Consider the following 27,408-nt stretch of genomic DNA (forward strand, 5'->3'; position numbering starts at 1 on the left):
TTGTGGACTTTTTGATGAGGGCCATTCTGACCAGTGTGAGGTGATATCTCATTGTAGTTTTGATTTGCATTTCTCTGATAATGGGTGGTGTTAAGCATCTCTTCATGTGTTTGTTAGCCATCTGTAAGTCTTCTTTGGAGGAATGTCTGTTTAGGTCTTTCTCCCACTTTTTGATTGGGTTGTTTGCTTTTCTGGCCTTGAGTTGTATGAGTAGCTCAAATATTTTAGAAATTAATCCTTTGTCAGTTGTTTCATTTGCTATTATTTTCTCACATTCTGAGGGTTGTCTTTTCACCTTGCTTATAGCTTCCTTTGCTGTGCAAAAGCAAGTTTAATCAGGCCCCACTTGTTTACTTTTGTTTTTATTTCCATTACTCTAGCAGGTGGGTCATAGAGGGTCTTGCTTTGATTTATATCATCGAGTGTTCTGCCTGTATTTTCTTCTAAGAGTTTTATAGTTTCTGGTCTTATATTTAGGTCTTTAATCCATTTTGAGTTTGCCTTTGTGTATGGTGTTAGGAAGTGTTCTAATTTCATTTTTTTACATGTAGCGGTCCAGTTTTCCCAGCACCATTTATTGAAGAGACTGTCTTTGCCCCATTTAATATTCTTGCCTCCTTTATCAAAAATAAGGTACCCATGGGTGCATGGGTTTGTTGCTGGGCTTTCTGTCTTGTTCCAGTGGTCTATATTTCTGATTTTGTGCCAGTACCATACTGTCTTGATGACTGTAGCTTTGTAGTATAATCTCAAGACAGGAAGATTGATTCCTCCAACTCCATTCTTCTTTCTCAAGACTGCTTTGGTGATTCAGGGTCTGCTGTGATTCCATATGAATTGTGAAATTTTTTGTTCTAGTTCTGTGAAAAATGCCATTGGTAATTTGATAGGGATTGCATTGAATCTGTAGATTGTGTTTGGTAGTATAGTCATTTTCACAATATTGATTCTTCCTACCCAGGAACATGGGATACCTCTCTGTCTGTTTATGTCATCTTTGATTTCTTTCATTAGTGTCATAATTTTCTGTGTACAGTTCTTTTGTCTCCTTTGGTAAGTTTATTTCTAGATATTTAATTCTTTTGTTGTAATGGTGAATGGGATTAATTCCTTAATTTCTCTTTCTGATTTTTCATTGTTAGTATATGAAAATGCAAGTGATTTCTGTGTATTGATTTTATATCCTGCAACTTTGCTAAATTCACTGATTAGCTCTAGTAATTTTCTGATACTATCTTTAGGGTTTTATATGTACAGTATCATGTCATCTGGAAACAGTGAGAGCTTTACTTCTTTTCTGATCTAGATTCCTTTTATTCCTTTTTTTTCTCTGATTGCTGTAGCTAGGACTTCCAGAACTGTGTTGACTAATAGTGGTGAAAGTGGGCCCCCTCGTCTTGCTCCTGATCTTAGGGGGATGCTTTCAGTTTTTCACCATTGAGAATAATGTTTGCTGCAGGCTTGTCATATGTGGCTCTTACTATGTCGAGGTAGGTTCCTTCTGTGTCCATTTTATGAAGAGTTTTAATCATAAATGGGTGCTGGATTTTGTCAAAGGCTTTTTCTGCATCTATTGAGATGATCATATGGCTTTTACCTTTCAATTTGTTAATATAGTGTATCACATGGATTGGTTTGCATATATTGAAGAATCCTTGCATCCCTAGAATAAACCGAACTTGATCATGGTATATGAGCTTTTAGATGTGTCGCTGAATTCTGTTTGCTAAAATTTTGTTGAGGATTTTGCATCTATGTTCATCAGTGATATTGGCCTGTAGTTTTCCTTTTTTGTGTTGTGTTTGTCTGGTTTTGGTATCAGGGTGATGGTGGCCTCGTAGAATGAATTTGGAAGTATTCCTTCCTCTGCAATTTTTTTGAAAGAGTTTTAGAAGGATAGGCATTAGCTCTTTTCTAAATGTTTGATGGAATTCTCCTGTGAAGCCATCTGGTCCTGGGCTTTTGCTTTTGGGGAGATTTTTAAATCACAACTTCAATTTCAGTGCTTGTAATTGGGTTGTTCATAATTTCTGTTTCTTCCTGGCTCAGTCTTGGAAGATTAAACTTTTCTAAAAATCTGTCCATTTCTTCCAGGTTATCTATTTTATTATCATATAGTTGTACATAATAGTGTCTTCTAATCCTTTCTATTTCTGCATTGTCTGTTGTAACCTTTTTTTTTTTCATTTCTAATTTTGTTGATTTCATTCTTCTCTCTTTTTTGATGAGTCTGGCTAAAGGTTTGTCAATTTTGTGTATCTTCTCAAAGAACCAGCTTTTAGTTTTATTAATCTGTACTATTGTTTCTTTTATTTCTTTTTCATTTATTTCTGCTTGGATCTTTATGATTTCTTTCTTACTACTAATTTTGTTTGTTTGTTTGTTTGGTTCTTCTTTCTTCTAGTTGTTTTAGTGTAAAGTTAGGTTGTCTATTTAATGTTTTTCTTGTTTCTTGAGGTGGGACTGTATTGCTATAAACTTCCCTCTTAGAAAACTGCTTTGGTTGCATTCCTTAGGTTTTTAGTTGTCGTGTTTTCATTGTTGTTTGTTTCTAGAAAATTTTTGATTTCCCTTTTCATTTCTTCAGTAACCTGTTGGTTATTTAGAAACATATAGTTTAGTCTCCATGTGTTTGTGTTTCTTACACTTTTTTTTTTTTCTTGTAAGTTATATCTAGTCTCATAGCATTGTGGTCAGAGAAGATGCTTGATATGATTTCAATTTTCTTAAAGTTACTGAGGTTTAATTTGTGACCCAAGATGTGGTCTATCCTGGAGAATGTTCCATGTGTGCTTGAGAAGGTGTATTCTCCTCCATTTGGATGGAATGTCCTGAAGATATCTGTGAGATCCATCTCATCTAATGTATCATTTAAGACTTGTGTTTCCTTATTAACTTTCTGTTTTGAGGATCTGTCCCTTGGTGTGAGTGGAGTGTTAAAGTCTCCTACTATTATTGTGTTACTGTCAATTTCTCCTTTTATGTCTGTTAATGTTTGTCTTATGTATTGAGGTACTTCTGTGTTGGATTCATAGATATTTACAATTGTAATGTCCTCCTCTTGGATTGATCCCTTGATCATTATATAGTGTCCTTCCTTATCTCTTATAATCTTCTTTATTTTATGGTCTATTTTGTCTGATATGAGGATTGCTACTACAGCTTTCTGTTGCTTCCCATTTGCATGGAATATATTTTTCCATCCTCTCACTTTCAGTCTATATGTGTTTGGTGGTACTAAATTCTCTTAATTTTTGCTTGTCTGAAAAGCTTTTTATTTCTGCATCAATTCTGAATGAGATCTTTGCCAGGTACAGTAATCTTGGTTGTACATTTTTCCCTTTCAGTACTTTAAATATATCCTGCCATTCCCTTCTGGCCTGCAGAGTTTCTGCTGAAAGATCAGCTGTTAAGCCTATGGTGTTTCCCTTGTATGTTACTTGTTGCTTCTCTCTTGCTGCTTTTAATATTCTTTCTTTGTGTTTAGTCTTTGTTAGTTTGACTAGTATGTGTCTTGGTGTGTTTCTCCTTGGGTTTATTCTGTATGGGACGCTTTGTCCCTCTTGGACTTGATTGACTATTTTCTTTTCCATGTTGGAGAAATTTTCAACTATAATCTCTTCAAAAGTTTTATCATATCCTTTTTTTTTCCCTCTTCTTCTTCTGGGACCCCTATAATTCAAATGTTGGTGTATTTGATATGGTCCCAGAGGTCTCTGAAACTGTCCTCAGCTTTATTCATTCTTTTTACTTTATTCTGCTTTTCAGAAGTTATTTCCACCATTTTATCTTCTAGCCTACTGATTCATTCTTCTGCTTCAGATATTCTGCTATTTATTCCTTCTAGAGTATTTTTAATTTCAGTAATTGTGTTGTTTGTCTCTGTATGCTTATTCTCTAATTCTTCTAGGTCTTTGTTAATTGATTCTTGCATTTTCTCCACTTTGTTTTCAAGGTTTTTGATCACCTTTACTATCATTATTCTGAATTCTTTTTCAGGTAGTTTGCCTATTTTCTCTTCATTTATTTGGACTTATGTTTTTCTAGGTTGTTTCTTCATTTGTGCAGTATTTCTCTGCCTTTTCTTTTTTTTAAAGTTATTCTGTTTGAGGTCTCCTTTTCCCAGGTTTCAAGGAAAGTTGAGTTCTTTCCTTGAAGAAGGTTGAATTCTTTCTTCCTTTTGGTTTCTGCCTTCCTAAGATTGGTCCAGTGGTTTGTGTGAGCTTTGAATAGGGTGAGATTTGTGCTGAGTTTTTGCTTGTTTTCTTGTTTTGGGCTTCCCTGGTGGCTTAGATGGTAAAGTGCGGAAGACCTGCAGTGAGGAAGACCATGTTCAATCCCCTGGGTTGGGAATGTCCCGTGGAGAAGGAAATGGCAACCTGCTCCAGTATCCTTACCTGGAAAATTCCATGGATGGGGGAGCCTGGAGGGCTACAGTCCATGGGGTCACAAAGAGTTGGTTATGACTGAGCGACTTCACTTTCACTTTTCTTTTGGTTGTTTGTTTTTCCTCTGATGGGCGAGGCTGAGTGAGGTGGTAATTCTGTCTGCTGATGATTCATTTGTATTTTTGTTTTGTTTGTTGTTTAGATGAGGCATTCTACACAGGGTGCTACTGGTGGTTGGGTGATGCTGGGTCTTGTATTCAAGTGATTTCCTTTGTGTGAGTTCTCACTATTTGATACTCCCTAAGGTTAGTTCTCTGGTTATCTAGGGTCTTGGAATCAGTGCTCCCATTCCAGAGGCTCAGGGCTTGATCTCTGGATGACTCTGGCTCAGGGTCTCTCATGAGACTGCTGTGAAACTGACTGGAGCTACAGTCATCCAAAGGCTTGACTTGGGCTGCAGAGCACAACTGTAGACAATCCACAGACACCAAGTACTATGAAGAATCAGAGCATGCAGGGTTCCAGCGATTCCACTTAACCATGATGTTCCTTGGCAACATCTGGCCAAGGTGTTGAGCTGAGAGAAGTGCCAAAGATGTGGGTGCAGGTGACCGAAGGTGTTAGAATCCCTCTGGAGCAGTCACTGGGTTGCAGGGAGTGGAATCAGAAAAAACTTTATTACTGAAGTATAGTTGCTATACAATATCATATAGGTCACAGACATACAATATAGTGATTCACAGTTTTAAAGGTTACACCCATTTATAGTTATTATAAAATATTGGCTATATTCCCCATGTTGTACAACATATCCTTGTAGATTATTTTATACATAATAGTTTCTACCTGTTAATCTCTACGCCCGAATATTCCCCCTCCCTGCTTCCCTTTTCCCACTGGTAACCACCAGCTTGTTCACTATATCTGTGAGCTTGCTTCTTTTTTGTTGGTTGTATTTTTTAGGTTGCACATATAAGTGATATCACACAGTATTTGTCTTTCTCTGTTTTACTGGTTTCACTTAGCATAATGCCATGTAAGTCCATCCATGGTGTTGCAAATGGCAATGCTGCTGCTGCTGCTAAGTCGCTTCAGTTGTGTCTGACTCTGTGCGACCCCATAGACAGCAGCCCACCAGGCTCCGCTGTCCCTGGGATTTTCCAGGCAAGAATACTGGAGTGGGTTGCCATTTCCTTCTCCAGTGCATGAAAGAGAAAAGTCAAAGTGAAGTCGCTTAGTTGTGTCTGACTCTTAGCGACCCCATGGACTGCAGCCTACCAGGCTCCTCCGTCCGTGGATTTCCCAGGCAAGAGTACTGGAGTGGAGTGCCATTGCCTTTCATTCTTTTCTATAGCTGAGTATATTCCATTGTCTGTATGTATATATGTACATGTATATATACATACACCCATCTTGTTTATCCGTTCATCTGCTGATGGACATTTAGGTTGCTTCCATATCTTGACAACTGTAAATAATATTGCTAGGACCATTGAAATACATTTATCTTTTTGAATTAATGTTTTGATTTTTTGGAGGTGGTATATACTCAGGAGTGGAATTGCTGGGTCATATGGTAGTTCTATTTTTATTTTTTTCAAGAAACTTCTGTACTATTTTCCACTGTAGTTGTGTCAATTTGCATTCCTACCAACAATGCACGTGTGTTCCCTTTTCTCCACATCCTTGGCAATACTTGTTACTCGTGTTCTTCTGGATAGTAGCCATTCTAACAAGTGTAAGGTGATATTTCATCACGGTTTTGATTTGCATTTCCCTGATGAGTAGTGATGCTGAATATTTTTTTATGTGCCTATTACCCATCTGCATTTCCTCTTTGACTAAATGTCTACTCAGTTTTTCCTGCCCATCTTTAGGTGAATTATTTGTTTTTTTGATGTTAAGTTGTAGGAACTGCTTATTTATGTTGGGTATTAGTCATTTATCAGTCATATCTTTTGCAAATATTTTGTCCCATTCATTAAACTGTCTTTTTCTTTTGTTGATGGTTTCCTGTGCTGTGCAAAGCTGTTAAGTTGAGTTAGTTCACATTTGTTTATTTATTTTTGCTTTTATTTCCTTTACTTTAGGATATGAATCCAAAAAAAATATTGCTGTGATTTATGTCAAAGCGGAGAAGGCAATGGCAACCCACTCCAGTACTCTTGCCTGGAAAATCCCATGGATGGAGGAGCCTGGTAGGCTGCAGTCTATGGAGTTGCTAAGAGTTGGACACAACTGAGTGACTTCACTTTCACTTTCCCTTTCATGCATTGGAGAAGGAAATGGCAACCCACTCCAGTGTTCTTGTTTGGAGAATCCCAGGGACGGGGGAGCCTCTTGGGCTGCCATCTATGGGGTCACACAGAGTCGGCCACAACTCAAGTGACTTAGCAGCAGCAGCAGCAGCACCAACATGTCAAAGAGTGTTCTGCCTATGTTTTCATCTAGAAGTTTTTCAGCCTTACATTTAGGTCTTTAATAATTTTGAGTTTATTTTTGAATATGATGGTAGATAATGTTAGTTAGCTTTTGAGTTCAGCTATATGTATTTTAATACTTACACGAAAAAGAAAATGATGAAACATAAAACTATACCACATTTATCTTCACCTTTCTTTCAGCCTATTATGTATACATGGAGAATCTTACTTGAATGTTTGCTTTGAGGCTTTTAGACATAATACATTCCATGTACAACCTGGGCTCTGAGGACTTCTCCATAGATGCTAATCAAGAAAAAAAATTGGAGAGTGTTGGGTACTCTGTGTTGCTAAGCATGGACACTGAGCTTATGGAGAAAAAGTAACTGCTTCTTGGAACCATAAACCAATATTTTAGCAGGATATTCCCATCCTGAAACTGCCTTAGATGATGTAGCAGTCCTATGAAGTCAGGCAACATGCAGCATCTTGTCTGGAAAACTTTTAAAATTTTTAATTAGTATTTAACATGTCTCTTTTTATTTTTATTTAATGCTTGTAGGAGTTTGTAGTCTTATCTCAGGGGAAAAGGAAGAGAAAGATGGCAGTATAGTTTTCTTCCTCAAATCCCAGGTAAGACACAAGCGTTATTAGCTGAATGAATGGAAGCTATTATTGGCAACATTTGGACAAATTTAATTTGTTTCTGCTGTAAATTTGAATTTTTGCTTCAATGTGTGTGCTTCTTCTTTCATTTCTCCTTTTCACATCATTTTTATCATGATCAAAATGTGTTCTACCTTATTATTTTGTTCATTTTATTCATTTTAAATTAATTCTTCTACCTTCTATTCATCCATCCAGTCATACTAAATACTAACTAAACATCTGGAGTAACAGGCAAATTTGGCCTTGGAATGCAGAATGAAGCAGAGCAAAGACTAATAGCATTTTGCCAAGAAAACGCACTGGTCATAGCAAACACCCTCTTCCAACAACACAAGAGAAGACTCTACACATGGACATCACCAGATGGTCAACACCGAAATCAGATTGATTATATTCTTTGCAGTTAAAGATGAAGAAGCTCTATACAGTCAACAAAAACAAGACCAGGAGCTGACTGTGGCTCAGATCATGAACTCCTTATTGCCAAACTCAGACTTAAATTGAAGAAAGTAGAGAAAACTGCTAGACCATTCAGGTATGACCTAAATCAAATCCCTTATGATTATACAGTGGAAGTGAGAAATAGATTTAAGGGCCTAGATCTGATAGATAGAGTGCCTGATGAACTATGGAATGAGGTTCATGACATTGTACAGGAGACAGGGATCAAGACCATCCCCATGGAAAAGAAATGCAAAAAAGCAAGATGGCTGTCTGGAGAGGCCTTACAAATAGCTGTGAAAAGAAGAGAGGAGAAAAGCAAAGAGAAAAGGAAAGATATAAGCATCTGAATGCAGAGTTCCAAAGAATAGCAAGAAGAGATAAGAAAGCCTTCCTCAGCGATCAATGCAAAGAAATAGAGGAAAACAACAGAATGGGAAAGACTAGAGATCTCATCAAGAAATTTAGAGATACCAAGGGAACATTTCATGCAAAGATGGGCTCGATAAAGAGCAGAAGTGGTCTGGACCTAACAGAAGCAGAAGATATTAAGAAGAGGTGGCAAGAATACATGGAAGAACTGTACAAAAAAGATCTTAACGACCCAGATAATCACGATGGTGTGATCACTCACCTAGAGCCAGACATCCTGGAATGTGAAGTCAAGTGGGCCTTAGGAAGCATCACTATGAACAAAGCTTGTGGAGGTGATGGAATTCCAGTGGAGCTGTTTCAAATCCTGAAAGATGATGCTGTGAAAGTGCTGCACTCAATATGCCAGCAAATTTGGAAAACTCAGCAGTGGCCACAGGACTGGAAAAGGTGTTTTCATTCCAATCTCAAAGAAAGGCAATGCCAAAGAATGCTCAAACTACTGCACAATTGTACTCATTGCACATGCTAGTAAAGTAATGCTCAAAATTCTCCAAGCCAGGCTTCAGCAATACGTGAACCGTGAACTTCCTGATGTTCAAGCTGGTTTTAGAAAAGGCAGAGGAACCAGAGATCAAATTGCCAACATCCGCTGGATGATGGAAAAAGCAACAGAGTTCCAGAAAAAACATCTATTTCTGCTTTATTGACTATGCCAAAGCCTTTGACTGTGTGGATCACAAGAAACTGTGGAAAATTCTGAAAGAGATGGGAATACCAGACCACCTGACCTGCCTCTTGAGAAATCTGTATGCAGGTCAGGAAGCAACAGTTAGAACTGGACATGGAACAACAGACTGGTTCCAAATAGGAAAAGGACTACGTCGAGGCTGTATATTGTCACCCTGCTTATTTAACTTCTATGCAGAGTACATCATGAGAAACGCTGGACTGGAAGAAACACAAGCTAGAATCAAGATTGCTGGGAGAAATATCAATAACCTCAGATATGCAGATGACACCACCCTTATGGCAGAAAGTGAAGAGGAACTAAAAAGCTTCCTGATGAAAGTGAAAGTGGAGAGTGAAAAAGTTGGCTTAAAGCTCAACATTCAGAAAATGAAGATCATGGCATCCGTTCCCATCACTTCATGGGAAATAGATGGGGAAACAGTGGAAACAGTATCAGACTTTATTTTTTTGGGCTCCAAATTCTCTGCAGATGGTGACTGCAGCCATGGAATTGAAAGACACTAACTCCTTGGAAGAAAAGTTATGACCAACCTAGATAGCATATTCAAAAGCAGAGACATTACTTTGCTGACTAAGGTCCGTCTAGTCAAGGGTATGGTTTTTCCTGTGGTCATGTATGGATGTGAGAGTTGGACTGTGAAGAAGGCTGAGTGCGGAACAATTGATGCTTTTTTAATTTTTTTTACTTTACAATACTGTACTGGTTTTGCCATACATTGATGCATTTGAACTGTGGTGTTGGAGAAGACTCTTGAGAGTCCCTTGGACTGCAAGGAGATCCAACCAGTCCATTCTGAAGGAGATCAACCCTGGGATTTCTTTGGAAGGACTGATGATAAAGCTGAAGCTCCAGTACTTTGGCCACCTCATGCGAAGAGTTGACTCATTGATAAAACTCTGAAGGGTTAATGAAGCCATAATAGGGAAAGTGGAGATGTGCCAGCAGGCGGGGCTCTCTGCTTGGGCTGAACGTGCTTGCAGGTGAGGCGTTCTGCCAAGGAGTCTAGACACAACGTTGAGTTTAATGGTCCCTTGCAGACGAGGGAACATTCCCTTCTTGTGATAAAAGGAAAAGAAAGGGCTCTGGACAGACTCTGCAGTAAGCAGAAGTTTCACTCCTTTTCACTCCCTTTTGCTGTACGATAACATTTATGCACATGCGCTGTACTGAAAAGGCTTGGTCATACAGTCTGGTATTCTGCCCAGGGGGGCTATATAAAAGTAAACCGCAAGCCTGCTTGCTTGCGCAGTTCTTTTCCCTCTGGCCAGTGTCTGTCTCTTGTGTGTGTGTCTTGTTTTGTGTCATTTCACTCGTAATCTCCAACAGACTCTGATTCTGTGGGGGGAGGGGGGTGGTGGTTGGGGGCAGGAGGAGAACGGGACGACAGAGGATGAGGTGGCTGGATGGCATCACTGACTTGATGGATGTGAGTCTGAGTGAACTCTGGTAGTTGGTGGTGGACAGGGAGGTCTGGCGTGCTGTGATTCATGGGGTCGCAAAGAGTCGGACATGACTGAGCGACTGAACTGAACTGAACTGTGACAGAATCAGGGGATATAGAAATGAATATGATAATATTCAAGTCCTTAAACAGTTACCAATTCAGTGGAGAGAAAAATAATTAATTAAAGTCTTCTTTTCCCCTATTTCTTTCCCTTTGTATTTCTTTTTCTTAATATTATTCAGTCTAACCTCACATTTACTCATTTTGATGCAATCTGTGAGTTAGGAACAAAGGAAGACATTTTCTATCTCTGAGATTCTTAGATTTAAGTTCAAATAAAGTGTTCAAATCCTTTGTTAAAGAAATCCAGGTGTAGCCTCTGGATAATCCTAGATCTTCAATATTTCTGGAGCTACCCTTTCGTTTGATGCTCAAAACTAAACTCCTAGTAAACTGAGATCCTATTCTTCACTCCGTGGGAAGCTTTGTCTCCCAGTATCTCCAAGGACTTTACTGGGGGCTCAGTTTCTCCTGATTCCCTTTTACTATTATTTGTTTCTCTCTTATGTTTTTGAATCTGACTATGTATGTTTCCTCCTTGGCTGCCTGCTGCCCTCCTGTCATCCTCCCATGGTCCAAGAACTTCATTACTCAGAGCACGTTCAACACCAAGCTGTTTTATAAAACCACCTTTTACTGAGGCATAAGAAAGCAAGCATCATCTTAGAATTTAATATTCTCCGTTAGTCTCCTAAGGTTCTTTCGCTATATCTGTGGTGGTGGTGGTGGTATAGTCGCTAAGTTGTCTGACTCTTGCTACCCCATAGGCTGCAGCCTGCCAGGCTCCATGGGATTTTCCAGGAAAGAATAATGGAGTGGGTTGCCATTTCCTTCTCCAGGGTATCTTCCCAACCTAGAAATAGAACCCGGGTCTCCTGCATTGCAGACAGATTCTTTACTGACTATCTGTGGGGGGATTTCTAATTGTTTGTCCTCACATTATGGACTTTTCCTTGTCTTTGGAGAGCTTTTCCATTTCCTTCTCGTTAGAATTCAACTTTCTTCTAACATCCTCTTTTGCAGGCTGACAGAAGCCAACTTCCAGTTCCCTACCATGTAATAATGAAGCAAACTTTGGCTTTCAGTTACAGCTTTCTTATTCTTGACCATACCAAGTGTCCTTAGCCTTTATTAATGACCTATCTAGCTGTTTTTTAAACAAAATAATCATCTACTTATAAGATGAATCCTGTATATTTCCAAGCATATCAAAGTTTATTTCTATTTTTCATACTCTCTGTATTTTCCTGTTATAATATTATCGTACCAGCAGATGTACAAAGTCCTTAAAAGCTAAAGACATATTGAGTTATAAAGACTACAATGTAGAATAATACAATGCAAAAATCATCATGTGGTTCTTTAAATAATTCTAATAAAATTTTTGATAAATGAAAGATCCAAATGACATAAAACCAGACAAATTTTGGTTTCTAAAGTTTTGTGTCTTAGAATTGTGTATACTTAGAAACTGTTCTGTTGCTTTGCTTACTCAGTTATTTGTGTAGAAGCCAGAATTTTGTCTTAACATAAACACACATGGGCCATAAACATCCCATTACATAGGAGGTAGTTAGCTATTCTTATTAAGGTTTAGGAAAACTCTTTTAAGAGTCTACAAATGCTTAGAATTTAAAAACTACTCCAATTCATTTAGTAATCAATTATCAATCTTGTATTATCAGTCTGTTGAAAAAACACGGAAACAGAGGTTTCAAACTATACTATGCATAGCAATCACCTAGAAAGCCTGTAGAATGCAAATTCCATCTCCCCAAACAATGGAATCTGACATCTGATGTAGGGGTAAGAAATTCACATTTATGTAAGCTGCCCAGGTATGTTATAATGAATGTCAGCACAGTTTTAGAAATATGAGTGGGGTATTTAAATAATGTCCTAGTACAAAATGATTCATGTTAATTAAATCCTGGCCGCCTAGTGTGGTATCTTAAGACTTTTTTGACCTTTTCCTGGTAACATAACATGTTTAATGAACATAAACAGTAAGTTCCAGTAATTCTTACTGAGGTAATAATGGTTTCAAGTATTTTCATAGTGCTTTAAATTAGAAGCCATCTTAATATATATATCTTTTATTTTCACTTTATCCCAGTCAATGGAGCTGGTGCAATAATTTAAGACAAGTTAATTCTATAGGTCTCCCAATATAGAAAGTCCAAAGGGACTCTACCAGCACTCAAACCTCAAAAGTCACCTTACAGTCTCATTTTAAATTCAAATGCAGGTAATATTTTTGGTTGATTTAAAACCTTTGAAAAGTGAGGATCTCTGTGCTAATTTGGGATTTATTCATCACAATTAGTGCAAAAGAGGCAGAGCTGGAAAGTCCGCTCTGCTCTTCCTTCGGTGTTCCCTTCAAGGCATCACTTAAGAAATTCCAGACATTTTTGTTAAAACTTCTGTCTTGTGTAATACACATCTCTCCTTTCTATCAGGTTGACCTCCGCTTATCCTTCAAAGTCCAGTCTATTGATATTTTCTCAGAGGTTTCTATAACCTCTCAGTCTAAATAAAGTTTTAGGTCATTTTTTCCTTTCATTGAATTTATTATAATTGCAATTGTGTAATTTTGTGTAGTTAAATATTTAATGTCTGTATACCTAGTGGATTGTGAGTTCCTCAAAGGATGGGATTGTGTTTTGTTTACTACTGTTAAAGCAAGGCCCTATCTGTGTGGCCTGGCATACAGAGGCACGCAACATACTTGTTGAATTAATGAATGAAGTGTAGGAAAATATCTACTGGAAAAGATTTTAGCACTTTATATTGATGAGCATAAAAGTATAGTTGAAAACTGTCTTTGTTGTATGAGAGGTGGTAAGGCAGGACTAATTTTGAATGAGCAACGTTGAAGTTCCCACTCTATTCACTACAGAGTATAGGTGGACAGCATTTGAGACTGAAAACTTATTTTAGCCAGAAAAAATGCTGACTCAGAGACACTGGGATCAAAGGTAAAAGTGCAGTTTACTTTAATTGCTTTGTACTCTCTAACATCTCATAGATAGAATTTGCCCACTAAAACCTTAGATGCTTAGCCTAAAATTCTGGATGCCGTGCTGGGATGTGTGGGGAGTGGCTGTGGAGGACTCAGTATGTCACATTGTTGAGGCTTTAGTGACAAAAGAAGAGTGTGGGGGGAGTCAGAAACAAGCGTGACTCTCAGATCCATAGATGAAATTGTGATTAGATAAAGAAGTGTTACATAGATCAAAGATAATTGATTCTTTCTCCAAAAGATGCAATATTTTAAAGAATCTATGAGGTCCTAGTGATATTGAGTGTTAGAACAAGTAGTTGACTTAAAAAGAGAGTATATTAATTTGTATGAAGGAAAAGCTAAGTGAAAAAAAAATGCCATCATCTCACAATATATCTGGAAAAGATCATAGTCAAACTGTAACGTCAAAACCAAGGGAAGTTGGAAGATAGGAATGGAAAAATAAGGCAAAGCCTTGCTTTACATGACTTAAAATATTAATATGAATGATGTACTTTACTAGCACACTGCAGAGAAACTAGTCCGTAATTTGGGGTGGTTCTTTCCTTTTCTGGAGAAGGAAATGGCAACCTGCTCCAGTATTCTTGCCTGGAAAAATCCCATGGATGGAGGAGCCTGGTAGGCTACAGTCCATGGGGTTGCAAAGAGTCGGACAAGACTTCACTTTCACTTTCTTTTCGTTTTTAGTTGAGGTTATAGTTGATGTACAATATTATATGTTTCAAATGTACAGCATAGTGAATAAAAAGTTGTATTCAATTTATAGTTATTAAAACTATTGGATAGTATTCCCTAAGTTGTACTATATATCTTTATAACTTACTTATTTTATCCATAATTGTTTGTGCCTCTTAATCCTTTACCCCTATCTTTCCCCTACCTCTTGAGAAGTTTCTTTAAGGCAGATAATCTCAATCCTAAGATTTTTTTTTTTTTCAGTCTTTTTTGTGTATCTCATGTATTTGGCAAGATCTGTGTATCTCTTACATTGAAACTCAACCAGGGAAAAAGGGAGATGATTTCAATCTCTTCTTGAAACTTAGATCTTTTCCATGTTTAGTTGAGAAACAGGTATTAGGGAAGAGCTTTGGGTTCGGGACATGTCGTACTATTTCTAAAAAAGATCTCCCTCTATTTCACTGATGACCTCTTCCTCCTGAATAACTCATTTGTTTAGATATTCAAGGACTCTTGGGAGTCTCTTGGTGCTCAGTGAGCATGCCCCGAGCACACTCAGAGAGAGTGCCAGGGCTCTGCCAGCTTTCCTGAAAGCTTCCGATGCTGACAGCTGGCAACAGTGTCATGGGCTTCCCATGACACTGGGTCTCAGATTTTCAGATCTTTCATATTAAGAAGAATGCGATCCTAAAATAAATAAAGGTTTCGACATATTCGTATTCGACCTCTGAGAGTTTGGTAGTTATGGGAACAGAATCTGGGGCAAAACTTACCAGGTTAATCTTATGACTTTGGAAAAGTTACAGACTCTGTGACCATAAAAGATGACAGCGTAGTGTCGTTATGAGTATTGTGTGAGTTAATTATGTAAATTGCTTTGAAGAGTGTTTGGTACTAGTAAGAACTATATAAGTGGGAGCTTTTATTATTATTCTGTATTAGGAAGTGTGTGTTTTAGTCACATATTATTGGCCAAAAAAATGTTGAATTTAAAAAACCCTTTATAACATATATTTTATAACTTTTTAACATATTATTCTAACATTTGAAGTTCTTTTTCAGGAGAGGAAGAATGCCTCTTAATTTGTTCCTTAATTCTTTCTCTCCCTTCAGTCTCACTGCCAACTCTTCTTCCTTAGGTTTGCAAGACTTCACCTTTGGTTGATATAAATGGTAGCACAGCTCAGATAGTTTTTTCATGTTCACACCTCATGATAATCTGAACATTTAAGAAGAAGCCTGCAGTTAAATATGGGTGGCTTCCAAATTTCCATCAGTGTAGACCGCACCTTATATTTATGGTTGTCAATCTGGATCTAATACACGCAGATTTCTAGGATCGTAACCAATATCTGGAGCCATTGTCTACATTTATTATTTTTTTTCAGCCTGCTGCCCTATTATAACATTCGATTGCAAGGATTTTACTTTTTGCTCTTTTTCTTACACAAAAGAGTCAAATTGTTTCCCAAGATAAATCAAAACTTTTAATCTATATAAGCTGAAAAAAAAACTTGAAACATCATCCTGTGCAGCTCTAATGGATGTTACCTACATGTCTAGGTTCTTACAGTTGAGTAACATCCCAAGTGAAATCTCCAAAAAATGTGTTTATACTTCTTCATCTACAGGAAGTGCTCTTAGACTTGGATTGAAGTATATTATGGTTCAGATCATTCTATGTTTCTTCTTTTATTTCTTTTTTTTTTTTTCTCTACAGTTTATTGCTTTTGCTTCTTTATTCTTCATCCTGGTTTCAATCACAACCTTTTGCCTGGAGACACATGAAGCTTTCAATATTGTTAAAAACAAGACAGAATCAGTCAGCAATGGCACCAGTGTGGTTCCACAGTATGAAATCGAAACCGATCCTGCCTTGACGTATATAGAAGGAGTATGTGTGGTATGGTTTACTTTTGAATTTTTAGTCCGTATTGTTTTCTCCCCCAATAAACTTGAATTCGTCAAAAACCTCTTGAATATCATTGACTTTGTGGCCATCCTACCCTTCTACTTAGAGGTGGGCCTCAGCGGGCTCTCATCTAAAGCTGCTAAAGATGTCCTTGGCTTCCTCAGAGTGGTCAGATTTGTGAGGATCCTGAGGATCTTCAAGCTCACCCGGCATTTTGTAGGTTTGAGGGTGCTTGGACACACTCTTCGGGCGAGCACAAATGAATTTTTGCTGCTCATAATCTTCCTGGCTCTAGGAGTTTTGATATTTGCTACCATGATCTACTATGCGGAGAGAGTGGGTGCCCAGCCCAACGACCCTTCAGCTAGTGAGCACACGCAGTTCAAAAACATCCCCATTGGGTTCTGGTGGGCAGTCGTGACCATGACTACCTTGGGCTATGGAGATATGTACCCCCAAACATGGTCGGGGATGCTGGTGGGAGCCCTGTGTGCTCTGGCTGGAGTACTGACGATAGCCATGCCAGTGCCTGTCATCGTCAACAACTTTGGAATGTACTACTCCTTGGCGATGGCGAAGCAGAAGCTTCCGAGAAAAAGGAAGAAGCACATCCCTCCTGCTCCTCAGGCAAGCTCGCCTACGTTTTGCAAGACAGAAGTAAACATGTCCTGCAACAGCAAACAGGGTGACACGTGTCTGGGCAAAGACAGTCGGCTTCTGGAACATAACAGATCAGGTAAGGCACGATTTCAAATGCATGCATTAAATACTTTATAGACCAGTATGTCCCTTAGGTAGAAGGCACCTTCTCATTTTCTGCAAATGTTTGGAGTTTTCAGTTCTACCCCTTTACAAAATGTGTTTGTGTCAGGCTTGTAGATAGCTGGACTGTAGAATTTCTAAATGAATCCTAAGTAGAAGTCCGCATAGCTGGTCTATAGAGTTCTCCTGCTTTGACGGGAATGCCCTGTGCTGACGGCGCCAATATTTTCTTTTGCCTGTTTGTTGCTTTTGTGCCGTTGTTTCTTTGTTTCCCTGCACGATGTGGTGGTATGATATTGGACATTTTCCATCCTTCATTCTGAAAATGTTGGTCTCCATATCATTTGGCTTGGTGTGTTTGTCTCAGTTTTATCTCTGCCACACGGGGCCATGCATTTTGACCGAATTCACAAGAAGAAGTTATGTAAAAAGAATGGATGTTTACATTTCAAAGGCCTAAACACTGAAGAGGTGATATGTAAGAATGCCCCTTGGAAAGTAAAAGTCTTCCCCATTAATATTATGGAGAGTTAATTAAATTTTCATTATTCTTAAATTAGGCTATTTCAATATAATTCCTTTGCTTTGGGTAAAGTGCTGTGTAGTACAATCAGCCCAACATTATGCAGGGTCCAGATGATCTGCTTTGGCTAATCAATAGGAAGGTTGAATTTCTCTGTGGATTTCCTTTTTTATACATTCTGCACTGGTCTCTTTTCCCTCCCAGAATGTAATTTTGGATGAATTCCTGCTTGAAATTAGCTGAATTCCTACTTCTCTCTATTGCCATAGGTAATCTAGAGTTAATTGACTGTAAATTGACATTCAGTTTGCCAAAGTGATAGGCAATAGTGTCTTCTCTAATCTGGTATGTCTAGTACAGATGAAATATATTGTAGACCTCACAATTTAACTAATTTTTTGTCATCTATGAACTGCTAAATATATGCATTCCCTATAACTGAAATAGTTCAATCTTTTTCCTGTAGAAAAATGATTTATGACAATCTCATGTGAATAATTTAGCATTATTTAGAAATAACACTGATTAAACAAAACAAGCAAACTAGCAAACAAATGGAAAAGGCAAGTGACATTTTCACAGGTTGCCTCCTTAGCTCCCAGAAGCTATTATGGATTAAATGGTGGTGGGGGGTTGGGGGGGAACCTGACTGGGACTGAACTGCTTTTTAAAAGATTTTATTCAAAGTCCTTATGTTTATTTAGTAGATTGTTTTGCAAATTCTGTCAGTATCTGAGAGTTGCTGTCCAGGAATGTCCTTGTGAAAGAAAGTTTGCGTTGCTGCCCTTATTGGATTGTTCCCAGGTACCTGTGCAGAGCTTTTCTGAAGGGCATGGAGAGGAGGACACACTCTCAGCTTGGGCAGGCACTGTTACAAGCTAGCATCTAGGCTATAGGACGTGAAAGTCTTTGGCAATAGACGTAATGTTTCAAGGGCATTTGGAGAAGGTGATGTTGTTGCATTGTTATGCTCAAAAATACTATGTCACTTCAAAACAGAGAACCTGGACACAAAGTCTGTAAACTTTGGGATTGTTTTCATTATGAAATTTGGGGAAAATTACTTTCAGAAAATAATGAAAGCATATGTCTTTTAGCACTGCAAAGACAATTATTTACTTAGGAGTTTTTCCTTCAGTAGGCTCCATTTTTAAAGACGTCTGTTTGCAGTATCTAGATAACCTGTCAAAAGTGGAAAGATATTAATTCATGTGCTACTTCATTATCACACTTACTTTGAATCATGTTTGTTTTGTAAAAGTTGTTGTCATATTAGATAAAATCCAACATGAAATTAAATTTTCCCTGAGAACATTTCTCTCCTTTTCAGTACATTTCCATTTTGCTCCATGTAAGTTTTTGTGACGAGTGATGAAAATTCTTTTCTTACCATGTTGTGATGATTGTATTTTGTATTATCGAGTGACTGTACTATGGACATTCGGCGTAAACTCTTTGTATTGTCTCATTTCCTCATCATCACTGTCTGTCAATGGGCACGGCGCTGTGACCAGTGGTATCAGGTGACGACAGTGCAGGAAGTGAGCCGCCATTATCACCCCCAGAAAGGCTCCCCATCAGGCGCTCTAGTACCAGAGACAAACACAGAAGAGGGGAAACATGTTTCCTGCTGACGGCAGGTGATTACACGTGCACTTCTGATGGAGGGATCAGGAAAGGTAGGCATGCATTTCATCACACCCTAACAGGTGACATAGCAATTAAATGCTGCAAGTGTATGGAGTGATGTAAAATGCTCGTTCATCGTTTTCTAGGAACAACTATGACATCATAGTGCTTTTTGCCTCATTACATCTTATCTCATTATAAACATTTAAAAATATGTATCATGACAGCCAACTTGATTGTCATATCTGAAAGACATGTCACCCTTCTTTCTTTCTTTTTTCTTTTTTGTTTTTTCATTTGTCTATAGGCAGAATTGTAATGAAGTATTTAATAATTAAGTCAATCATCTAATTGTTTTAATATAATATATTCAGCAGCCTTGAAAAGTTATCTTTTTTCTTCAATGAATTAAACTCACTAATTAACTCTATGCATCTGTTTGACACGTGGTTGATAATTATAAAACAATAATAAAGCTTTTTCTTTAAAGTAAAGCATTAAACATACTCTAATGGTCTCTTATCCTGGTGGCTCAGACGGTAAAGCGTCTGTCTACAATGTGGGAGACCCAGGTTGGATCCCTGGGTCGGGAAGATCCCCTGGAGAAGGAAATGGCAATCTACTTCACTACTATTGCCTGGAAAATCCCATGGACAGAGGAGCCTGGTAGGCTACAGTCCATGGGATGACAAAGAGTCAGACACGACTGAGCATCTTCACTTAATGGTCTCTTATCCAGTATTTGGGCAAATTTTCCCCAGTAATTAATCTGAATGTCAGGAGCTTGCTAAGGTACATGATCCTCCGGCCATACAGAACAGTATACCCAATCAGTGGAAAGGTTACTTACCGTACTTAACAAAATGTACTTACAAAATTTTTCTTCTGGGCAGTAATCATTATTTTTTAATTGACACTGAACAATTCCTGGCTCATAGAATATACTTAATATCTGTTGAATGGATACATTGTATTAGATAGGAATCTTGGTTAAGAAATATAGCAAGATACTGAAGCTCCACTCCAGCATGTGGTTTTATTTCCCTAGATTGTATCAACCATCTATGACTATTCCTTAGGTGCTAGTTTTCATTTTCATTTTAGTAAACTTTGCCAAGCAAACAATTGGACCCTTTTTATCTTCAAGAAATTAGTTTCGTGACACTTAGAACCAACCCTTGTCAAAGTTCTAGTATGCTCTTAGAACACCTTCTACTTTGAGAATTCCAGTTGCTTTAGTGCCAAGGTTATTTTACTTGAATAGAGAAAGAACTACAAATTTCTTATGAAGAAATAATAATTTCTTAGGCAATTGACTGAATTTGAATGAAAAGCCACTCTAAAACTTTCATGTTAGTGCAACTGCATTTTAAAAATATTGTGCTTATTTCCTATTCATTGCAGTTTCTCCCTACAGAATACTTTACCACTTTAAGTCTAAAATATTTATTTTATGAAGCCTATTTCCTTTGAAATAGCTCATTACCCATGTTGTGCTTCATTTTGTTTCTTCTGAGCACTTTATATTGTTCTTTCTGTCTCCGTACAAAAGAGAAGACAGAGGACTCTTCTTTTGTTTCTTTAATGTGTAATATTTTAAATTATACTTCATTCCAAGAACTGTCACTCTTTGCATCTATCTCTTGTACCAAAATGTATTTCAATTATCTGATTTTTTCACTATTTTATATTGTTACAATAGTTTTAAAATATTTTTATAATTAATACTCTATCATAGTACTTAAGCAAAATATATGTATATAACTAGTAATATAGAATATAGTACTTAAAGTGCCTTGTAATCTTAAATCACTATATATGTATATACATATATCCATATGTGTATATATGTATTTTTATGTATTATGTGGTTATATTTGAATATATTTTAAGCATCAGTCAATAAAATATCACATGCAATATTTATACTAGGGTTACATGTTAAGACTCTAGCTAGAATATTTTTCTTCTATGTTAGATAATATTATTTTGAATTTTAAACATATTTAAAAAGACTTTGAAAACTATAAAGCACCTGTATTAATATAGTTTTCCTGTAAAATGGCAAAATTCCATAGCAAAGCAATTAATAAGATATTGTGTTCATATGAGAAAATTATGCATGTGATCTATTTCACAAATACAAATTCTATCAATGAGAGCATCTTTGAAAACCCAACTATGAGCTTTTTATTTTTCATCATTTCTCACTATAAACAAATCCTTTTTCATTCTTGCTTAGTTATTTTGTAGATCTGTGTTTTTCTTTCCTAGATCTGGTAACATTTCTGGCTATTTTTACTTAATCTTCTCAGTGTTTTCTTTGTCATGTCTATTAGAAATCCATTCATTTCTTCTCTTGTTTCTTTATATAGATTAGAGATGTCTTCTATTATTCCCACTCACATATTTATCTTCTGTATGCTTCTAATTGTTTCCTACACTGACCTGATTTTTGAGTTATGTAAATTCTCCCCTATATAGATGAGGAAAATGACTGGATTCCCATTGTATTCTTTTTCTATCAACAAGTGTAAATGCAGTTGGGCATACATTAAGAAAACATGTGGATTACCTAAAAGAATGGACTCCCAAAACTTAGAACCTATGATTTTATTTATACAGTAGTTTTATTTATATATCATTTTACATGAACACAAACATCTCATTGATAGTGCACAAATAGGCAGTTTCAATATTGCCCCAAACAAATATGTGCTTTTAAAAGCTGTATAAAGTGTATATCGTGTATTTAGATGTTAGTTCAAATTGAGTTCAGTATTGCTTATTCTCATAAATTATATTTTCAGTCATTCCATTCAATAAAAGCTTGATGAGGCAAAATTTTGTCAAATTTTCTAATCATAATGAACCTGCAGAATAAAGGAAGAATAGATGTATATGAAAAACATAATTTTACTAATTAAATACTTGTTACTAAATTATAAGGGAACCCTTCTCAAATGGACACTGAAATCATAGTTATTAAAAGGACTTATAAACAGAATAAATAATATTTATCTTAATGACTATAATTCAGAAAAGTAACTAAACATTTGCAAGGGCAACCAAGATTTACATGTAAATAACATGATTAATATAAATTGTTAAACAGATTTTTACCTTTTTTGGAAGTCTCATAGGGAACACGGTTATTGTGGGGAACAAGATGTATATTTTTATAAGGATGGTTTATAGTTATTAGCAACTTCTTTGATTCATGTATATTCACGAGGTTGCTTTTAATCAAAACCAATCAATGTTTGTAGTCTAGTTTACATTTTTAGGTTACACTAAAAATCCAAGTCAACTTGGATAAATTATTCTTTCTACAAGTCCTAGTTATATTTCCAATCACATTACAGAAGAGTAATGATAATTAGCCCTCTAGGAATGTGAAGGTCCCTATGTAAGAATGAATGACTTGCAATTCCTTTTTAATTATTTAAGACATTCTCTCATTAACTATTCCATCACCCACCAGAGCAGAATGAAATATATGCCAGCTCTTATGCCTTATAGCTCAAAATACTAATAAAACATATAGGCAGATAATTTTCTCATTAGCAGAAATTACGTCCTAAAGAACTTTACTGTAATCAGTGGATGACATAAATTTTCATCTACAAAATATCAAAGGAAACATCTAATCTGCTGAAAGTTTCTGGGTGTGTCTGTAGAGAGGGGGTTCCTACTAGTCAAACCTTACCCCACAGTAGAGCTGTTTCATTTTCCAGATCTGTAACACTTTTTCAGTGGAGCTGTCAGAACATTTATTTACTGAATTGTATAATGACTGTTTTTTCAGTTAATGATTGCCTGCCTTTTAAGACAATTTTACCTCTACTTTTACAGTAGGTACTCACTACCTCGTTTACCTGCTTCTAGTCTTTTCTAATAAAAAATACCACAATATATACTCCTAAAAGTGTCCTTGACGGGGTGTGGGTTGAGCAGCTAAGGCAAATCAGTGGGTTACAGTTTGTTGGAAAGACCTGTAAGTGGGAAGGATTCTGTAAGTCAATGATTATTATGAACAGAAGAAGATTAGAATGCAAGATAATAGGAAGAAAAAGTGGATTAATATCAAATTATTCTTCATTCCTGGCAGGGAAGAATTAGCTGAAAATATATAATCAAAATCAGATTTAAGTTTACTGAAATGATGACTCAGTTTATATTATATATTTATTTATTTTTTAATACAAGAGATTAGAAATAGGCATTCATTCTACATCACCTAGATAATGGCATTAAAAGCCATTATTGATGAATCATCCTTTTAACCCCATAAAGCTGGAAGATTAAAGATGCTGGGAAAGAGTTGTCCATTTAAACTTAAGCATGCTTTATTAGCTTAGTGAATACTAAAATAAGAATGAAAAGAGAAAAAATACCTCATTTTTTTTTTCAGGGACATATTCTGAAATTTTAAAATACTAGCCAAATTTATATCTTACTTAAGTTGCTTTGCATAATTCTTAAAAGTTTTCTGATACTGAATATGTCAAAATTGCATCAATACAAACTATATTTGGAAAAGAATAGATTTTGAAGTATTACAATAGTAATCTGTGATAGTTGGCTTAATCTTTTGGAAATGACAGCCACAGTAAGCTTCATTTTTTTTTTTTTTAGAGTTGTAAATTGTCTCAATATTGAATTCTTTGTAAGCAAATTCTTTGAGCTCAAAAATAGCACTTCGATTACCCTGCATGATATTGTTTGTCTGTGTCTATTTTCTGGTTGAATTCAACTGATGTCTGTGCATTTTTCCATAAAAGGATATGAAAAATCCCGAAGCTTAAACAACATAGCGGGCTTGGCAGGCAATGCTCTGAGGCTCTCTCCAGTAACTTCACCTTACAACTCTCCTTGTCCTCTGAGGCGCTCTCGATCTCCCATCCCATCTATCTTGTAAACCAAACCGCATCAGTTGGCTAAATGGTCTTAATTCAAGTACTGTTTACCCCATAATGGAAATAATTAAATGTAGAGTTATTCCAGACGCCATTAATACAGTATAAATCCTGCATGATACTACTATCTGAAGTCAGAAATGCCATTTGGGTAGCTGACGAATCTTATCCTGGCTTTAAACGAATCTTATCCTAGTAGTGCTACCACTTCTCCTTATGAATTGCCCTGATCTCCTTTCGCAATAAAATGACAGATAGCATCAGATATTGGTGGGTACCCGAATACATAAACACATCTTCAGGGAGATATATTTATATCATTGTGCTTCCAAATGCCAGCTACTTCATGGGAACTTCATTTCTTGTGACTCTGAACCATTCTGAAGATGTCTGGGATTCTGTTTTGAATGCACACAACATGACTTTGGTCAGCTCATTTGCATGGACCGTCTTGTCTCTATCACCTGAAAGCAATGTCGCAGAGTTCGGGGACCGCAGAGGGCTCGGGATATGTGTACTTGCATCGACCCATCCTGCTGATGTGAAAGCACTGGTTGACTGTTCTGCATGTTGAATTGTGGGGCAGGGAGGGCGAATTTCTCCTTGACAATTTTTTTTTTTCTTTATAATTCTTTGGAAAAAAAAATATTTGTTTTAAATAGTTTAATTTCTTGATTGATTTACTTTTCTTCCAAAATGCTGTATTGGAGTTCTGAATGTCTCTGGTTGTTTGCACGCAGATAACTGCAAAGAGATTGTCATTACTGGTTACACGCAAGCCGAGGCCAGATCTCTTACTTAATGGCTTGGGGAAGGCACAAAACATGAGAGAAAGGTAACTGCCAGCCAGGCTTGCATCGTTCAGATAGGAATTGCTATTTGGAACTAGACTCATGGTTGTTTTTTTTTTTTTTTTTAAGTCCCAGAATTTGTCATCGTTTTCAGAGTCAGGGTGCCAAATACCACTCAAAATTCTTGTCTTTTTTACCCCCTTCTTTTGTTTAATTTATTATTTTTTTTTGCAAACAACAAAGAGCATTGTTGTTCACAGGAAGCTTTCTTGACCAGCCTTAAATTCCCGACTGACAGCATTAATCAGGTTTTCAGGCAGTGTTTAATCAGGTGCTTTGTCCTGTATGTGTTCTGTCCGTATGTCTTAGCTCCCTGTCTTATATGTATATGCCATCTGTCTCCATGAAGCACAGAAATGCCTTGATAAGGTGTTCATGATTTTAGTACCGGGTCTTCTCCCCTGCCCCTTGCCTTCTTCACTACTTGGAACAGCCTCTCTGCTTTGTGTATAAATTAATGATGCCCCGTAGACTACCTAAGTTAATCAGTACTGGGAACCTTTTTGAGAAGCGGGATTTAAGCAGCAGTTTTACTGTTGCATTTCATTGCCTGCTGCGGTGTCAGTTTCTACTACCTAGCAACCAGAATCCATCAGGACACACCAATGAAACCCTCAGGGTGTCTTATTCTGTCCAAGTGGAAGACATTCTGTTTGCACATCCCTACAAATGCAATAGTAGTAGTGTGTCTGATGTATTGGACATGAGAGGGAAGAAAATACCATACTATAAATTGAGAGAGAAACAATATTTCTAAGGCATTTAGGATCCTTGAGACTGCTGATTCCTAATGTTCATGTTTATTTCCAATTAGGGAGACAGTTGTCACTTTTAGAATTGGCCACATAACATGTATTACTTTATATCCCCAAGTCCTAGAGCATGACCTGCATGTCAGAGACCTTGCACAGCAATGTATTTACCCAGACATAAACAACTGATATTTAGAGATTCAGTGATGCTTTTGATAACACTACACATAGAAAATTATAATTAAACACAACTTTATGGTAAAGGAATTAATATACTGTCTGGTGCTGCTGTTATTGACTGCAGTGTTATACAGAATTTATCATGGATTTTTGACTGCTGAAAAAGGGACAGTGGAATTTAGCCATACCAAGGACTGTTCTGGAAACAGACTTCTGCTGCTGAATGTGCCCTGACATGACCAGGTTGCACTTGGAAGAGATCCTGGCGTCTTCATGAGGCATAAGAAGCCTATGCAAGATCTGTGGCTGGAACTCATTTGGTGCTGCCCATATGAGTGGTCTGCTGAGGACTGGCTGGTGTCCGTGAAACAGCTGTAAATACCAACACGTATGCATGGGTCAACAGCTTTGGCCATCTCACATCAAAGAAAGCCAGAGTCACAATCAACATCTCTGGAGCTTCAAGTAAGGCCCACACCTCTGTGAATTACCCTTTGTGGACCTGCAGTAGATTGTGCTGTGATCATAAAAGCAGTGATATTGGTGTACTATAGGTCTGTCTCAATTTCCTTTATTTCTCCTTTGTTGGTTAGATCCACAAACACTAACTGTATCATTTATTTTTAATAAACCACTTATACTAGCTTGTCATATTATGTTGTAAAATGTTCAGTGCCTATTTGTCAAAACTGACCCATTTGGAGTCTCAGATTTGTTTTAAGTTCTTAAAAGTTATTTGACTTAAACTCATTAATATTATTCATGATTCAAGTATTTTGTCATTGTTACCTCAATTATAAATATTAAAAAGATAAAATTCTGGCAATGAGAGTATTTTTTTATTAAATTATCAAGAACATGTCAGTATATAGTAGAATATTAATTGAATTATATCCTAAAATGTATATTTTGCATAAAAGAGATATTCTTCAATCGATTACTTTTTTTGTGAATTTTGTGGCAAAGAAGCTTGTACTTGTCTTTAAAACTGTTGTAGTTGAAACTATATAAGAATTCATCTTGCTTAATCAGTATTTCTGGAATCTATTAGTTCCCCTGGGACTCTGAATATAACATACAACCTAATTATGAACCCCTATATCATGGACATTTTGTGACCATCTCAAGGTGCATGCATAACCTTGAAGATAAACGGTGAAAATGTAATTAACTAAAATGAAGAATAAAAGCCAAATAAGTTGGGGATAAACTTGAATCGTATCTGAATAAATTATTCATGTTTTTTCCTTGGCTCGTCTCTTTATTTTGGAATTTTAAACAGGCTTTACCATTTTTATGCATCATGATAACAAGACACTCATGCATAATAAAGAATTTGAGATGAAAGGATTTGTAAACATACATAGGTCACATTTTCATTCAAGCCTTAGACATGTAGCCAGTGTTTACCTCTTCTAAGTGATTTTTTCTCTTATAATTCTGAAGTGGTAAAATTATTATTATGGTATTTGATTTTTATATGGCATTTTATGACTAAATACTGAATTTTCACTTACACTTTCCAACTTAATCATCACAGTGATTCTGGAGGTAAATATTTTTTGTTTCATTTTATTGGTGTTGAAGTGAAAGATCACAGAGGCAAGACTATTCACTTATATATTT

At 36.7% G+C, this 27,408-nt stretch overlaps 1 protein-coding gene across 1 annotated transcript in view; it reads left to right on the forward strand.

The window, feature by feature from the left end:
* The window catches only part of KCNC2 (potassium voltage-gated channel subfamily C member 2), a 267,910-nt gene extending 240,877 nt beyond the window's left edge, over positions 1 to 27,033 (forward strand). Inside the window, exons 8-10 of the mRNA XM_040233983.1 lie at positions 15,975 to 16,902; positions 18,966 to 19,130; positions 23,865 to 27,033. Of these exons, the coding sequence (XP_040089917.1) occupies positions 15,975 to 16,902; positions 18,966 to 19,130; positions 23,865 to 24,001 (1,230 nt within the window). The 3' untranslated portion in view covers positions 24,002 to 27,033. The remainder of the gene's footprint in view (positions 1 to 15,974; positions 16,903 to 18,965; positions 19,131 to 23,864) is intronic.
* The last annotated feature ends 375 nt before the right edge of the window (positions 27,034 to 27,408 follow it).

The sequence above is a fragment of the Oryx dammah genome, unplaced genomic scaffold, assembly GCF_014754425.2.
Source record: "Oryx dammah isolate SB20612 unplaced genomic scaffold, SCBI_Odam_1.1 HiC_scaffold_29, whole genome shotgun sequence".
Taxonomy (NCBI): Eukaryota; Metazoa; Chordata; class Mammalia; order Artiodactyla; family Bovidae; genus Oryx; species Oryx dammah.